General features: G+C 40.4%; 1 protein-coding gene and 1 long non-coding RNA gene across 4 annotated transcripts; one reads left to right on the plus strand and one right to left on the minus strand.

The window, feature by feature from the left end:
• Positions 1–266: 266 nt before the first annotated feature.
• pih1d1 (PIH1 domain containing 1) lies at positions 267–15860 on the plus strand (the record flags this gene model as incomplete). 3 transcript variants are annotated; one of them, XM_082177590.1, is made up of 11 exons in its annotated part: positions 267–376; positions 595–677; positions 2640–2697; positions 2783–2971; positions 3234–3295; positions 6076–6157; positions 6268–6364; positions 15112–15144; positions 15350–15428; positions 15519–15662; positions 15777–15860. In XM_082177590.1, 10 exons carry the CDS (start codon positions 597–599, stop codon positions 15810–15812), a joined length of 861 nt encoding a protein of 286 aa, XP_082033716.1. In that variant the 3' UTR covers positions 15813–15860. The 3 variants fall into 3 exon arrangements, with proteins under 3 accessions (XP_082033716.1, XP_082033717.1, XP_082033715.1); XM_082177591.1 differs by having other exon boundaries at positions 323–392; XM_082177589.1 differs by lacking the exon at positions 267–376 and having other exon boundaries at positions 585–677.
• On the minus strand, positions 3606–5659 carry LOC309504525. The gene is made up of 2 exons (XR_014208102.1): positions 4936–5659; positions 3606–3865 (listed from the first exon to the last, which is right to left on the minus strand). It is a non-coding gene; the product is annotated as an uncharacterized lncRNA (long non-coding RNA).
• Positions 15861–15931: the final 71 nt, after the last annotated feature.

A 15931-nucleotide genomic window follows, 5' to 3' on the forward strand; every position in this document is an offset into this window, starting at 1 on the left:
ATTAAACACAGCCTTATGTAATTTTCTTTCTCTTTTAAAGGGACAGTTAACTTTTAAATAAGATATTTTGTAGAAAGTTGGTAATCAGACAGTTATCAACATGTCTGGTTACCAACTTTCTTTTTAAAATATGTTGTTATAAATATGAAATAAAATATTGTATTCAACAGAACAAAGAAACACATACAGATTTGGAACAACATGAGGGTGAGTAAATGATGACAGAATTTAATTTTTTTTGGATGAACTATCTCTTTAAGGATTAAAGCCGTAGGTACTTTTATTTTGACACACCATGTATCGTCATGCTAACCCCTATGTGCTAAACTCACTGATATTAATATAACGTTCCTTCTTATTGCATGTCTGAGTCGCAGTGAGTATATCACGCTGTATGTTTTCATATCTGCGTATTCTCCAACCGTAAGCGCGTGGATAACGCGAGCTTTTTAGTTTTTCTTCATAAGTTAGCAGTTTAGCAATGCTGTAATATCTCACTCTCCGTAACACCTTGGTTTGATAACTGTTCAGATTACATTCTTAACATTTGTGTTTTATGTACTGCTAATTTGTCCTGTACGTCCATGTGTGTAGTCATGGAAACGGACGCGTCTCTCCTGGATGTTGAATTAGAGGAGAAACAGCAACAAGAGCTGTATCAACAACTTTTGCTTCAGGTAACGTTAAGTTAACCGCTTTGACACAACTAAGCTCAACAAATACATAAGTAACAGTTACTCTGCGGTGTTTCGAAGCAGTTCCCAATAAACATTATTAAAATTAGTGGAATATGGAAAGTCACAGTAAACGAGCACGATTACCAATTACCAATATTCATTAGTATAACTTACAACAAAAATGCACATACGACATAGCTTAGTTCACCCGAAAATGAAAATGCTGTAATCATTTACATGTATAACTGACTTTTTTCTGCAAAACACAAAAGGAGATGTCATGACTGACAGAAGTCACCATTCTGTCTGACTGTGCTAGTCCCCAACTTTATGCCTAAAAGAAGCCTTTTCTCGTTTCCGGGTTTCTCAGACGCAGAAGTCGTCATAGTTGGGTAAACTTCTGTAGCAGTGAATGGGGGACAACAGCAAATGTAACTTTTGTACTTCCATTTGCTCCAAAAGCAAAAGAAAAAAAAATCTGTGACTGAGTTTCCATGTCTTTCCAAAAGAGGGAAAAATATAGTGATTGATTACAACAGTAAGAACAGAGATAGATGTCACGATTTGCCATCATTCCATCTGCAGTTGTATTAGTGTTACGTCTTCGGTCTTCCCCTTCTGTCTGGGGGTTAAATTGGGAATGACTACGAACAATAAATGTGTGGAGAGAACTTTAGGATCTTAAACTCTCCAGCCCCAGAGTCACAAACAACCAAATGTTAGGGTTTCAAAAAAAAAAAAAGGCGTGTCTGCCTTTTATTTTTAAAATTAAGCAGAGGTTCAAAAGTAACCAGGGATATTAAATAAAACATTACGAATAAACAAAAAATACAAACAAAAGTGTTACCTCGGGAGGAGGACCCAAACAAAATACTAAAATATCTTTACCTATAGGGTAAATTAACATTGACTTACCTATACATAAAAGAAAGCAAACAAAACAACATATACCTTCCCTCACTCCCTATCTATCCATTAAACAGAAGAAAAGTTATAGGTATCCTCCACTCTACGTAACCCACAACTAACTTATCATTAAAGGTTGTATCAGCGATTTCAGGCCCAAAAAAGGCCCAAACATAAATTATCACATTCATCTAATCTTTCCTAACGATCCGCTAGCTGCCCGCCCCATAAGCAGGCCGTCAAAAAACCGCTTCTCTGTAGGCAGCCTAGGCTCTGAGATCTGCACACAAAAACAATTGGTTTCACCAACCACTCAAAACCAAAATAAATAGTGTTCCAACCAATCACCGACAGGGGGTGGATGTTGTGAGGTTTTGCGCTCGTGAAAATAGGAAAAACATTGCTAGATTTGCGATGTTAATAACAGTGGAAACGTGCCATCGCACAGTCTGTGAAAAGGCTCAATAACTCCTTTCGACTAAAAGAACCATAACTCTAGTCCATATGACTTATACACTATACATTTATTTCCTCTTCATCTTTATCATACAATACAGCGTCTGTGTGAGTTCCAGAGTGTAAAAAAATAAATGTTAAATTTTTAAGTCAAAAAGAAAGGTTATACACTTCCATTTGTCTGATTAACCATTTTTTTATCAGAATCTATTTGAATATTTTACTTTTGCATTATCATCCAGACAATAAATGTGTGGAATTTTTGTTTGTACTATAGGCACACCTTTTTTTATTTTTTTTTAATGTTTTTAAATTCCATTGCTTTACCTTCAGGTATTATTGAGTATTTATTTTATTTTTATCATTACACCCTTATAAATGCATCATAAATAAAATAGAAAGGTTACTTACATAATGAGCTACAGCTCATGCACTGGTGCTAACAAAATCAGATAATGGGTTTGGTTCCCAGGAATATACAGTATATATATATATATGATAAAATATACAGCTTGAATGCAATGTAAGTCCCTTTAGAGAAAGGTAACTAAATTGGGGAACTAATCTAAGTCAAAAATATGTTATTTTCATACATCACAGAGCATGGGAAAAATGCAAAACGACAGTCCCCCTTCCAAAGTCATCCGTCCACAGCCAGGTAAGTCTGATATTTCAAAACATCTTCTCAGGACTATTATATCATTAACTCAGCCAAATTCATCAGAATTTTCTCTCTATGCCAGGCATGTGCGTGAAGACCTCCTCAGTGTCAGAAAAACAGAAGGTCTTTCTGAATATCTGTCAGTCACAGGCGGTACCACCCCCTCCTCCTCTGTCCCAGGAAGCACTCGCGAAACTACTGGAGTCAGAGGACCCGACGAGTTACAGAGTGCCCATGAGTCTCGGCGAGCCACACACGGAAGTGGACAACAGTAAGAGACACATTCACATTTTCAAATTTACTCCATTCTCCTTTAATTATTGTTTTCCCTTATCCAATCGAAAAATCTATTGTTTCAATGCAAGGGCATTTGTTGTCTGATCTGATTGACATAAATCACCAAAAAGGAAGAAAATAAAGCATCATTAACTATGAATGGCAAGACAACCACCCTTATTTGTGATAACCCTTCCCTTCCTTCCTTTTATGATAAAGCATTTGATTTGAATTCAGAATATTTTTATGTTTGCCAGGCTCACAAGGCTGTACTGTATATGATGTCGTGATCAATGATGAGTTCTTCCAGAAATGTCAGGTATGTGAATGTACACATTGAAAGTATCTCAGGAATATGCAACTGCATTTATTGTGTAGGGAAGTGGGTTTTGCCAGCCCACTCACTGGACGTGGCAAGGCCCATTCACACCAAAGACGATAACTATAAAGATAACGATAAAGCTATAGTTCTAAAAATCGTTTTCAATATTAAAGAATAGCAGAGTTCACACCACAGCTACAACGATGACGGCACTGAGAAACAAGATAATTGGAATACCTTTCAGAATGATTTTATCCAGCTGATGAACGATAAAAACATAGACAGCCAATTAGAATCCATCCTGCTGTAAAGTGACAGACAAGCACTCGCTTAGAATAAACAGAATGATATTGTCCGCTGGTGTGGACGCTAATATAGTTATCGTTATAGATATCTTTATAGTTATTGTTCTTGGTGTGAATGGGCCTTTATGTTCCAAGATGGAAAAATAAATATGATGGCCCAACCCACAAATGCACTATGGTGCAAAATATGGTGTTTTATTTATATACAGAGGCGTGACAGAGCGCTATAAATACCAACAATCACATTTAATCTCTGTCTCCTCTGCACCTGGGGCCTGTACCATGAAGCTGGTTTAGGTGGCTAGCCAGCTATGTTTCAGTTTAGTTTCTGCCAACCCTGGGTTTTAGGTACTATGAAAGTAGCTTGGCTTGAATCGGTGTTCGTTGCCATGGTATCTTACGCTGCACGGCTAACCTGCTCCGGGGCAGGTTATGTTCTGGATTCAAGATCTCAGACTGAAGTTTGACCAATCACCTGAGAGCAAAGAAACATATAGGTGACGTAACCTCTGCAGGAGTACATGAATAGTTTCATTAATAGTGTTCCCCGGACATTTATCGGCCATGTCCATAAAAGAGGGCTTTTATAAAATTGCCGGTAAGATATATTGATAGGGTGACATCACATGAGCACTTTTTTTTTATTTTTTAAAAAAAGCAAATTGCACAAATGTACTATACAATATAATACATGTTAAGAATTATTTTAAATCTTTATTATTATTCTGTTAATCTTATGATAGGATTCCCTAGCTTTCTTAGTAGTACAAATACGTTCTATATTTATGTAAAATTATGTATGTGTAGCCTATGTGTAATATAGCCTATAGCCTATTTTTATAATATATAAAAAATGTGCATGTATCATTTTTTTATATATTATAAAAATAGGCTATAGGCTATATTACACATATAGGCTACACATACATACATAATTTTACATAAATATAGAACGTATTTGTTTAACTTACACATTAACAATCAGCAATCTTTCTCCAACAGTCTTCTCTTGCTTTGGCAGCAGAGACCGTATTGTTTCGAGCTTGAAATACATATTTAAATTCATCGTAATTCTGAATGATTATCTCTTGCTCCTCCGCGGGAAAATATATCGCTCTCGCTCTACCCGCGATTGGTTGTTCAGTGTCGACGTCACTCTCTTATGTGCACGCGCGCGTGGAGTAATCATAGCTTAAGGATCAAAGCCTGAGTTGACAGAGAAAGTTGATGAGCTGCATCATGGTACCAATAAAGCCTGATTGCATCGGTTTGGTTTTGTCAACTCAAAACTAATCCTGTAACCTCGAGTTTGTTCAGCTACCTTCATGGTACAGGCCCCTGGAGTCACACAACATATATCAACCAACTGGTAACTATACTTGAATGTATACAGATGTAATCTAAATTATTCAACCCCCCATTGCAAATCAGGTTTATTGGTAAAATGGACAGACTTTCAGCTGTTTGCAATGAACAAATCAAACAAAAGTAATTGAAATAGCTCAATACAACAAATATTTCAAGTGGTTTCCCCAAATTCAACACAAAATGCAACTTTTAGTGACTTCTGCAGTCTCAAAATTATTCAACCTCTTCATGGCAAGCATCTTTAGTTCTCAGTGGAACACCCTTTTGCTGTTATGACCTGCTGCAAACGAGATGTATTACCAGACACCAGCTTCTGGCAGCGTTTCTGAGGAATCTTAGTCCATTCCTCACAAGTAATGGCCTCCAGTTCAGTAACATGCTGTGATCGCCGTCTTCAAATCCTACTAGAGATTTTCTATGGGTTTCAAGTCAGGTGACTGTGATGACCACTGTAGAATCTTCCAGGACTTCTTCTGCAACCAAGCCTTGGTGGAATTTGAGGTATGCTTGGGATCATTGTCCTGTTGTAAGGTCCAATGCCTTCGCTATATTTTTGTGTCCTGTTCCTTGTTTGGGAAGGGCGATGATATCTCCTCCTAACTTTTTAGACCATTATTTTGACTTCTAACAAGCAGTCAAACGTGACACTCAACAAACCTAGTCAGTTCATATATTACGTGTGTTCTAGCTCAAGCACACCTGGTGCAACTAATGAAGCCCTTGATTAGTTGCATCAGGTGTGCTTGAGACAACACCTGTTTTGCAGATTTGTGCTGATTCTATTCAGGGGGTTGAATCATTTTGAGACTTAAAGTCTGTAGATTTTGCCAATAAACCTGATTTGCAATGGTGGTTGAATAATCTCAATTACAACTGTATGTATGCATATGTATGCTATGTGAGTTTATTGTAGTGGGGTGATGAGTGCTTTGACATTGGATGAACAAGTGCTATGGGTCTCGTGCACACCCGGACCATAGCGTTAACAGAGGAGAGGAACATTAAAGTGTGTGTGTGTGTCAGACTGAGAGCCAGCACTTCCTGGCGCCAGATCAGGTCTCCCTCTTCACATTTGTCATCTCTTTGTATGCTTGTACCCAACAGAAAGATACCCTATTCCAGCAGTTTCTTATTGCAGTTTCTTTGGAGGGACTGGAAAACAAATACAACCTTGAGTTAAGCAGAGGTCAGCTTAAATAAAGATCATCTGATATTCAGTTCTCTGCATGTTTCTACTTCAGAACATGCCTTTTCCATGCCATGTCCACTGATCCTATCTTTGTTTTGTTTTTTAAGATATTAAGATTTTGAAGAACAGGAAGTTCATGGGCTCTGTAGCAGAACAAAACATTCGTACCAAGAGCAAGCCAATTATCCAGGAAGTTACCTCAAAGTGAGTTCTTTATCTCTTTGGTGGATTTAGAGTGGTGCTGAATGAAGCAGATTGTGAGATAGACTGGAAGACCAACTCTAATAATACAATTAATATTCATTACTAGGCATTCTCTTTAAATTCTTCAAAAACATTTATTGGAATCTACTGAGCTCCGTACATGACATGTGGGTAAAAAAAATTATATTGGGACCAAGAATTAAGAATTCATTCCCACTGTTAGATCGTGCCAAAATGTTAGATCGGATGGATCTCCACGTCAGAAATATAAAATATATTAGATATAAATCCCTGCCTAAAGATATGAGTCTTCTATCAGTCTAAGAGTTTGACTGAGAAAGCCAGGGAAGAGCAGAAGCAGGAGACAAAAAAGAGCAGAGTTTATTGAATAATCTTAGTTGCGAATGTTTCTCAATGCTCAGACTTTGTCTGGATGTTTCAGTGCTCAATGTTCAGACTTCATCTGACCAGTTCAAATCCAACAAGTGTTATTATACAACAGCAAAAGCAATGGAAAATTACTGCTTCACAACATTGTCCTGTGATGTTAAAAACATTGAAATAGAGACATTCTCTTATCTCCTGCTCATGAAAACGTCTCAGGTTACGACTGTAACCTATGTTCCCTGAGAACAGGGAACGAGACACTACGTCAGAATGACGCTATGGGGAACGCCTCAGGCGTGACAGGTGTCTGAAATCAAATATCAACTCACGTCAATCATGTTGACCGGCGACAGCCCGTGAATCATCAGCTTGAATGATTAACGCGCGACCTGGATGTATAAAGGCTTGACTACTGCAATGCCCTTCTGGCTGGACTCCCAGCATGTGCGACCAAACCCCTACAGATGATCCAGAATGCTGCAGCTCGTCTTGTCTTCAACGAGCCCAAGAGGGCCCACGTCACTCCTCTGTTCATCTCTCTGCACTGGCTACCTCTAGCTGCTCGCATCAAGTTCAAGGCACTGACGCTTGCTTACAGAACTATCACAGGCTCAGCTCCCTCCTACTTTCACTCACTCCTACGAGTCTACATCCCTACCAGACACCTACGATCGGTCAACGAGCGACGTCTCGTGGTTCCATCACAGAAAGCCACAAAATCACTTTCCAGAACATTCTCATTTACAGTTCCATGCTGGTGGAACGCTCTCCCCACCCTCATCCGGAATGCAGAATCCCTGACAACATTCAAAAAACAGCTGAAAACCAATCTCTTCCGTGAGCACTTAACCTTATAAAAAAAAAAAATCCTTTCCCTTTGAAACATCACTTATCAGGCTTATGCTACTCTGAATAATACCAGAACTTCGTATTTTGAGCACTTCCTGCGTTGTTGTTGCTTTTGCCTCTTTATGATGACTCGCTGAACTTAGTCCTAATTTGTAAGTCGCTTTGGATAAGGGCGTCTGCTAAATGACTAAAATGTAAATGTAAATGTAAAGGGGAGCCTTGCACACATGACAACATCCTATCGTCTGAAGGGACTGTTGCAGGCAGGCCCCGAGGCATGGCAGGGAGACGTAGTGTCTCGTTCCCTGTTCTCAGGGAACATAGGTTACAGTCGTAACCTGAGATGTTCCCTTTCGAAAGGGAACTCTACACTACGTCAGAATGACGCTATGGGGAACGATATACCAACGCCACCATGCTGAGGGGAGTGCATGCCCAAAGGCAGTGACAACTGTCCGAACCAGTAATTCAGAAAACACTGGAACCACTCACCCCTAGGTCACATCGGGCTGTCAGTGACAGCACTCCCTACCGGTCATAGCCCAAGCTAATGACCCAAGAGACCGCCAGAACACAGTTAATGGGGGGTATATCTGGGCCAGCTCAAAGGCTTAGGACCACAGCTTCCAATAGAAGGGGTCACTTCTAGGGAGTGTGGCTAGGGGACCCAAGGGACCCCCAGCCAGTCACTATTCAGGGGAGCGTGCCACCTGAAATACCACCAGGCTGGCCTGGTGATCTATACTAAGACACACAGTCTGGCCATAGCCTGTCTGTCCGAGACAGAGCCTCTGGAAGTTGCCTTGGATAAGGCATCCAGAAACCAAAGGCCTGCGAAGCTGGCAGAAACCATTCAGTTCCGGAACACAGAGACGGGATCTCCCGGAGAGTGTGACTCAACCTCAAGAAACGACGGAAGTCGTCCACTCAATCCACGGGTCTACCCAGTGCTCGCTCCGAACACTGGTGAAGTAAGAGAGGGTTCAAACCAGGAAGGTCTACTGAGACCTAAGACCTGATGACCTCCTCATATGGAGAGCTCCAGTACATGAGGGCTCATATCAGGAAGGCCGGTGAGGCCTGTAACCCGGCGACCACAATATGTGGGAGCTCATACTCAGGAAGGCCTGAGAGGCCTGAAACCTGGTGACCACAGTAAGTGGGAGCTCGTATTCAGGAAGGCCGGAGAGGCCTGTAACCTGACAACCACACAATGTGGGGCTACCTTCAGAAAGGCCTAATGAGGCCTGTTACCACAAAATGTGGGAGATAGCTTGAAAGGGAGGCGCCTGTCGTAAAACATTGCGACGGCAAGACGCATCTAGAGTGGGACCCAAGGTGAAGAACCGGAGTCTGAGCCACGTAAAAAAGGGAATGAAGCAGAAGCGCATTACCCTTACCATAAATATGGATTCAAGAAAGTACACGAAACGAAAGTGCGTGTACTTATGCCAGTTTGAATCCAGGAAGGCCTGTGAGGCCTAAAACCTGGCGACCACAGTAAGTGAGAGCTCGTTTACAGGAAGGCCGGAGAGGCCTGTAACCTGACAGCCACACAATGTGGAGCTACCTTCAGAAAGGCCTAACAAGGCCTGTAACCACAGAATGTGGGAGATAGCTTAAAAGGTAGGCGTCTGTCGTAAAATATAGTGACAACAAGACGCATTTAGAGTGGGACTCGAGGTGAAGAACCGGAGTCTGAGCCACGTAAAAAAGGGAATGAAGCAGAAGCGCATTACCCTTACCATAAATATGGATTCAAGAAAGTACACGAAACGAAAGTGCGTGTACTTATGCCAGTCTGAATACAGGAAGGCCTGGTGAGGCCTCTAACCTGGCGACCACAGTATGTGGGAGCTCATACTCAGGAAGGCCTGTGAGGCCTGAGACCTGGCGACCACAGTAAGTGGGAACTCGTATTCAGGAAGGTCGGAGAGGCCTGTAACCTGACAGCCACACAATGTGGGGCTACCTTCAGAAAGGCCTAATGAGGCCTGTAACCACAGAATGTGGGAGATAGCTTTAAAAGGGGAGGCGTCTGTTGTAAAACATTGTGACAACAAGATGCATTTAGAGTGGGACTCAAGGTGAAGAACCGGAGTCTGAGCCACGTAAAAAAGGGAATGAAGCGGACAGCGCATTAACCCTTACCATAAAAATGGATTTTAAAAAGTACACGAAACGAAAGTGCGTGTACTTAGCCATTCCGAATCCAGGAAGGCCTGGTGAGGCTTCTAACCTGGCAACCACAGTATGTGGGAGCTCATACTCAGGAAGGCCTGCCACAGTAAGTGGGAGCTCGTTTACAGGAAGGCCGGAGAGGCCTGTAACCTGACAGCCACACAATGTGGGGCTACCTTCAGAAAGGCCTAACGAGGCCTGTAACCACAGAATGCTTAAAAGGGAGGCGTCTGTCGTAAAACATTGTGACCACAAGACGCCTTTAGAGTGGGACTCGAGGTGAAGAACCGGAGTCTGAGCCACGTAAAAAAGGGAATGAAGCGGAAGCGCATAACCCTTACCATAAATATGGATTTTAGAAAGTAAACGAAACGAAAGTGCGTGTACTTATGCCAGTCCGAATCCAGGAAGGCCTGGTGAGGCCTCAAACCTGGCGACCACAGCATGTGGGAGCTCGTACTCAGGAAGGCCGGTGAGGCCTGTAACCTGGCGACCACAGCAGGTGGGAGCTCATACTCAGGAAGGCCAGTGAGGCCTGAAACCTAGTGACCACAACCTGTGGGAGCTTACTTTCAGGAAGGCCTGGTAAGGCCTGTAACCTGACAACCACACCATGTGGGGGCTACTTTCAGAAAGGCCTAATGAAGCCTGTAACCTGATCACCCCTGAATGTGGGAGATAGCTCAAGAGGGAAGCGTCTGTCGTAATCCATTGCGACAACAAGACGCATCTAAAGTGGGACCCAAGGTGAAGACCCGGAGTCTGAACCACATAAAAAAGGGAACAAAGCGTACAGCGCATAACCCTTACCATAAATATGGATTTTAGAAAGTGCACGAAACGAAAGTGCGTGTACTTAGCCATTCTGAGTCCAGGAAGGCCTGGTGAGGCCTGTAACCTGGCAACCACAGCATGTGAGTCACAATGCGTGGGAGCTCACATTCAGGAAGGCCTGATGAGGCCTGCATCCTGACATGTGGAAGCTCACAACCAGTGAGGCCTATACCCTAGCGACCACAGTGAGTGGGAGTTCACATTCAGGAAGGCCTGGAGAGGCCTGTAACCTGACATGTGAAAACTCATAACCAGGAAGGCCTAGGAGGCCTGAAGCCTGGTGACCACTGAATGTGGGAGCTTAATACTCAGGAAGGCGGAGAGGCCTGAAACCTGGTGACCACAGTATGTGGGAACTCACATTCAGGAAGGCTGGATGAGACCTGTAACCTGACATGAGGAAACTCATAACTAGGAAGACCTGCGACCATGGTGTGTGGGAGCTCATACTCAGGAAGGCCGGGTGAGGCCTGTAACCTGGCGGCCACAGTATGTGGGAGCTCACATTCAGGAAGGCCGGATGAGGCCTGTAACCTGGCGACCACCATGTGTGGGAGCTCATATTCAGGAAGGCCTAGTAAGGCCTGTAACCTGGCAACCACAGTATGTGGGAGCTCATAACCAGGAAGGCCGGATGAGGCCTGTAACCTGATGACCACAGTATGTGGGAGCTCACATTCAGGAAGGCCGGGTGAGGCCTGCAACCTGACATGTAGAAACCCATCACCAGGAAGGCCGGTGAGGCCTGTAACCTGGCGCCACAGTATGTGGGAGCTCATAACCAGGAAGGCCTGGCGAGGCCTGTAACCTGGCGACCACCGTGTATGGGAGCTCATATTCAGAAAGGCCTGGTGAGGCCTCTGACCTGATAACCACAGTATGTGGGAGCTCATATTCAACCACAATATGTGGGAGCTCATCCTCAGGAAGGCCTGGTGAGGCCTCTGACCTGATAACCACAGTCAATTCCTGGGAGCTCACCTCAGGGAGGCCCAAGCGCTGTCCGGTTGCAAAATGGGGACTGTCTGGTCAAGGAGGCCTGATAGGACCTACTACCTGACCAAGAAAAAATCTTTAGATTTACTTTCTTACCCCCAGACTCTAAAACAGGAGACGTGGTCTGAAAAGAAACAGAAATATGTTAATTTCACATTTTACAAAAAGACCAGAATTACACCTGCTCTTTTTGTTCACTGCTCATCATTTTAATTCCTCAATTAAAATGCAGCCAAAAACACTGGATAACGCGATCTGGATGATAGGCTGAATTACTAAATATCTAACTTCTTAAAAAGTCAGATAATATTCCATCATTTTAATTCATAGAATTAAATTCCGCCATAATCACCAGACAATACTGTTTTAACATTTATACGTTCTCGTAATCTACACACTGCCTCGGCAAGCTCGAGAAACGAGCCGTTAAAATATATTTGGCTTTCATCCCTCGAGAAGAAAGTCACCAGTTGCGAGGTTGAAACATCCGACAGCGCACGGATTTTTTCTTTCTCACGCGCGCCGAGATATTTCTTAATGAACACTGCCAGCACCCTCAGGAACTGACTGTGAACGCCTCGTACCCAAACAGTATTGTTTCACAGATCGCACGCACCACAGCTCAGATGCTGAACCCTCTTCCCTCGAGAAAAGGGTCCGACGAGAGCGGAGCATCTTTAAATGAAAAACGCTCACAGTTTGCACAAGAGGCTCTCTCGAGAGCCTCCCGCGCGCTTCAGCGATATTCTCAAAACAGACAAACAGTCCCTGAAGACGAAAAGATGTTGTCATGTGTGCAAGGCTCCCCTTTATACATCCAGGTCGCGCGTTAATCATTCAAGCTGATGATTCACGGGCTGTCGCCGGTCAACATGATTGACGTGAGTTGATATTTGATTTCAGACACCTGTCACGCCTGAGGCGTTCCCCATAGCGTCATTCTGACGTAGTGTAGAGTTCCCTTTCGAAAGGGAACAAACATCCCTTCAAACCACACAAGGTAACACTTTACAATAACTGTCATTAATAGGTAATTAACAAACTACTTAACAAATATTGCTTAACAGTTCATTAGTTAATATATATTCACATTGCTAGAAATATGAGATAATGTGCTTCTTAATGTTTACTAATAAACTTATTAAATGTTACATAATGATTAGCAGATAATTATTTAATGTAAATTGCTTACAAATGTTATTAAACTTTCAATTCATATGATCAAGCAGTTTTTAAAATCAAATGGTTTACAATGATTAAAAGCTTAATTAATCAATCATTTAAACATTATAATGCTTAATGGATCATTAGCTAGAGATAATATACTTGTTAATGTTTAAATGATCTGTTAATAATTATGTAATGTAAATAGAATGCAAACAAATGTCATTAAACTTCAAATCATTTTAATTACCTATAGCACTTTTTTACATTTACAAATGTTGTGAAAAAAATTGTTTCATTATAATTTAAGCACTTCACACACAATTTATGTTAACATAATCATTAACTAATAACCAGTCTGTAAAGGTCACACATTTCTAAGTTCTTCAAGTTCTAAATTCTTACTAAAAACAACAACAACAACAACAACACATAATTGTACTTCAGGTGCAAAACATGTTTTTTATTTCCTCAACACTTATACTATATATCCTTAAACAGGATATTCCTTGAATCATACATAAACAAGAGAAAACAATAAATTTTTCAAGAAAATACTTGTTCATTTATCAAAAACACCTATTATAAAGTAAGACCAGTCATTCTTATATTGTTCAATTTTCTGAACACCAACAGATAAATACCATGATACTTATAATACACCAATGTCACCTTATGAGATGTTGCTGCTTAGTGTTGCCACATCACTTTATAGCTACCAGACTATAAGTACATTTTACATTACAAGTATTTGTGCATTTGTAAATGTAAAAAAGTGCATTAGTTATATATGAACTGAAGTTTAATGACATTTGTAGATTTTCAAGAAGTGCATGATCATATCAATTGAAAGTTTGACATTTGTAAGCATTTTACTTTACATTAAATAACATCTCTTAATCAGTATGGAGTGTTTAATAAGTTTATTACTAAACATCAACAAACACATTGTCATATTTCTTGCTATGTGAATATATATTAACTAATGGTCTGTTAAGAATTAAATAATGTTTTTTAAGGATTTAATAATGAAAGTTATTATTAAGTGTTACCAAATGGCATAAATGAATTATAATAATAATAATAAAAAGATGAATAATTGATTAAATGGTAAACAATGTAAATCAATTTGCAACAACATAAATGATATTAAAATGAAATCATAAAAAACGAAGACAATAAAACACAACACAGATATATGGTTGCTCTTTTAAAGTAACACACACGTTCATTTTGAGTACACAGGTTGCTATTGCGAATCCTTAGTTCCTTCACCGCGATTTACTAATATGTCAGCATATTTTACTAATTCGATTTCAATTATTTATATGTAGTATCAATATGAAAAATCATTATTTTTGACAACACTAAGCAGCAACATCTCATAAGGTGACATTGGTGCATTATCATTGTATTTATCTGTTGGTAGCTGGGAAGATGTATTTTTGAACTTTATCTGGCTTTATAATTTGTGCATAAAAGTACTGACATATTGCTAATAGCCAAAATGTGGCTATTTTGAATTCTAGTGACTCTCTGGTCACAGCTTTATCAAAGGACAGTAAACAGTTCATGATTTCAGTTTCATAGTGCATTTATAGTACATGTTTTAAGTACAAATTGTACATACAGAGGTACATGTACAATTTGTGTACTCCGTTTTGTAGATAATGTTATAAGCATCAGCCATTGAAAACATATGTATGATGTTGGTTCACAATAGAAATAATACAAGAAATACAAAACCTCCATCACTTATCACAAAAAACAGGAAATTATTATTATTTTTTTTTTATTTACAGCAACCATGTGATTTTAAAAATACTCACCCAGAAACAATCAGAAAAGTGTGCCATTTCTCATTTATTTATTTACATGTATTCATTTATTAGATTCAAAAGCAAATTCATCTCAATGGATAGTTGCTCATACTTGACATCAACAAGGTGTGCCTGAAGAAGGGGAGGCAATCTGAAAAACAGTATGAATGCCTAGGTGATATAGAATCTACCTGTTGGAAAAATATAATGATCTCAAAAACGTCTGCACATCGCCAGGGCCTTGTTTGGTTGTATGGTAAATATTGGTTATGCTTTCAGTTGCCAATAAGAGTTTATTGTTCACTGTTTAACACATTTTACCATTATGAAATTGATTCCACAGAATGCTGCCAATTTTGTTTCAAAATCAGTGCTAAATAAGTCTGCAGATTCTGTCTGTACCTGGTCCTAAGTTATCAGTGACACTTTGCCTGTCTGTCCCATCTGATCCCATCAGTTGTTGAAAACTAGAACTAGCACTAGAATTGCTCTAATCACTTTGTTCTTTGTGGACAGGGAACCTCACTCCTTGCCTTCATCAACCAAACGGTAAGTATATTTGGAGTGCATTTGTGTGTCTTATCGATTTGTAAATAGTTTGGTTTGACCCTTTCAAATGTGTTTTGAAACCAGAGACCAGTGCCTTTTTTTTATGCCCCATTTGTTATGCTCAGTGTGATATATCTTAATTTTGAGGCAGAACTTCACCTGAAACGTAATAATGTATGCCTTTATTGTACTTCATGAATTCCAGTCCAGAATTCAGTCTATTAGTGGAGCCCTCAATTGGAAATGCGGAGTATCTGATCGCTGAGATCTTGCTTCCTGGAGTGGTGAGTAATGGTTGCCTGGTTCTGGATTTCATTCAATCATTGTTAACAAAAAGTAAGAGACTCTAGGCTTTACTGTGTCTTCATCGCTAGATATCTGCTCGCTCTCTTGTTCTGGATTTGGGAGAAGACAGACTAGTGCTGATTGCTCGACCTGCTCTTTTCCATTTGGATATTTTCTTTCCCCTGCTTATTGACCAAGAAAACAGTGTTGCCCAGTACAACACAAATACGCAGGTCAGTTCTGTCAGAATAGTGTGCTATTTGAGCGCTACACAGTTACTGCTCATTATATTTGTGCTGGTGCAGATTTTCAGTGTGTCTCACAGTCTTTTCCTGTCTTCCTTTCAGACGCTCACAGTGACCATGCCAGTAGTGTCTTCCTAAAATCTATTGCAAGACTATTATTTCATAATAAACTGACTTTATTTTGTACACAGAGTGTTATGTGTGTTTCCAATTTACTCAAGATTTAATCGTTAACAAAGCTTTAAAAGTTATTTTCT

This window comes from Leuciscus leuciscus, assembly GCF_965113295.1.
Source record: "Leuciscus leuciscus genome assembly, chromosome: 1".
In the NCBI taxonomy this organism is placed as follows: Eukaryota; Metazoa; Chordata; class Actinopteri; order Cypriniformes; family Leuciscidae; genus Leuciscus; species Leuciscus leuciscus.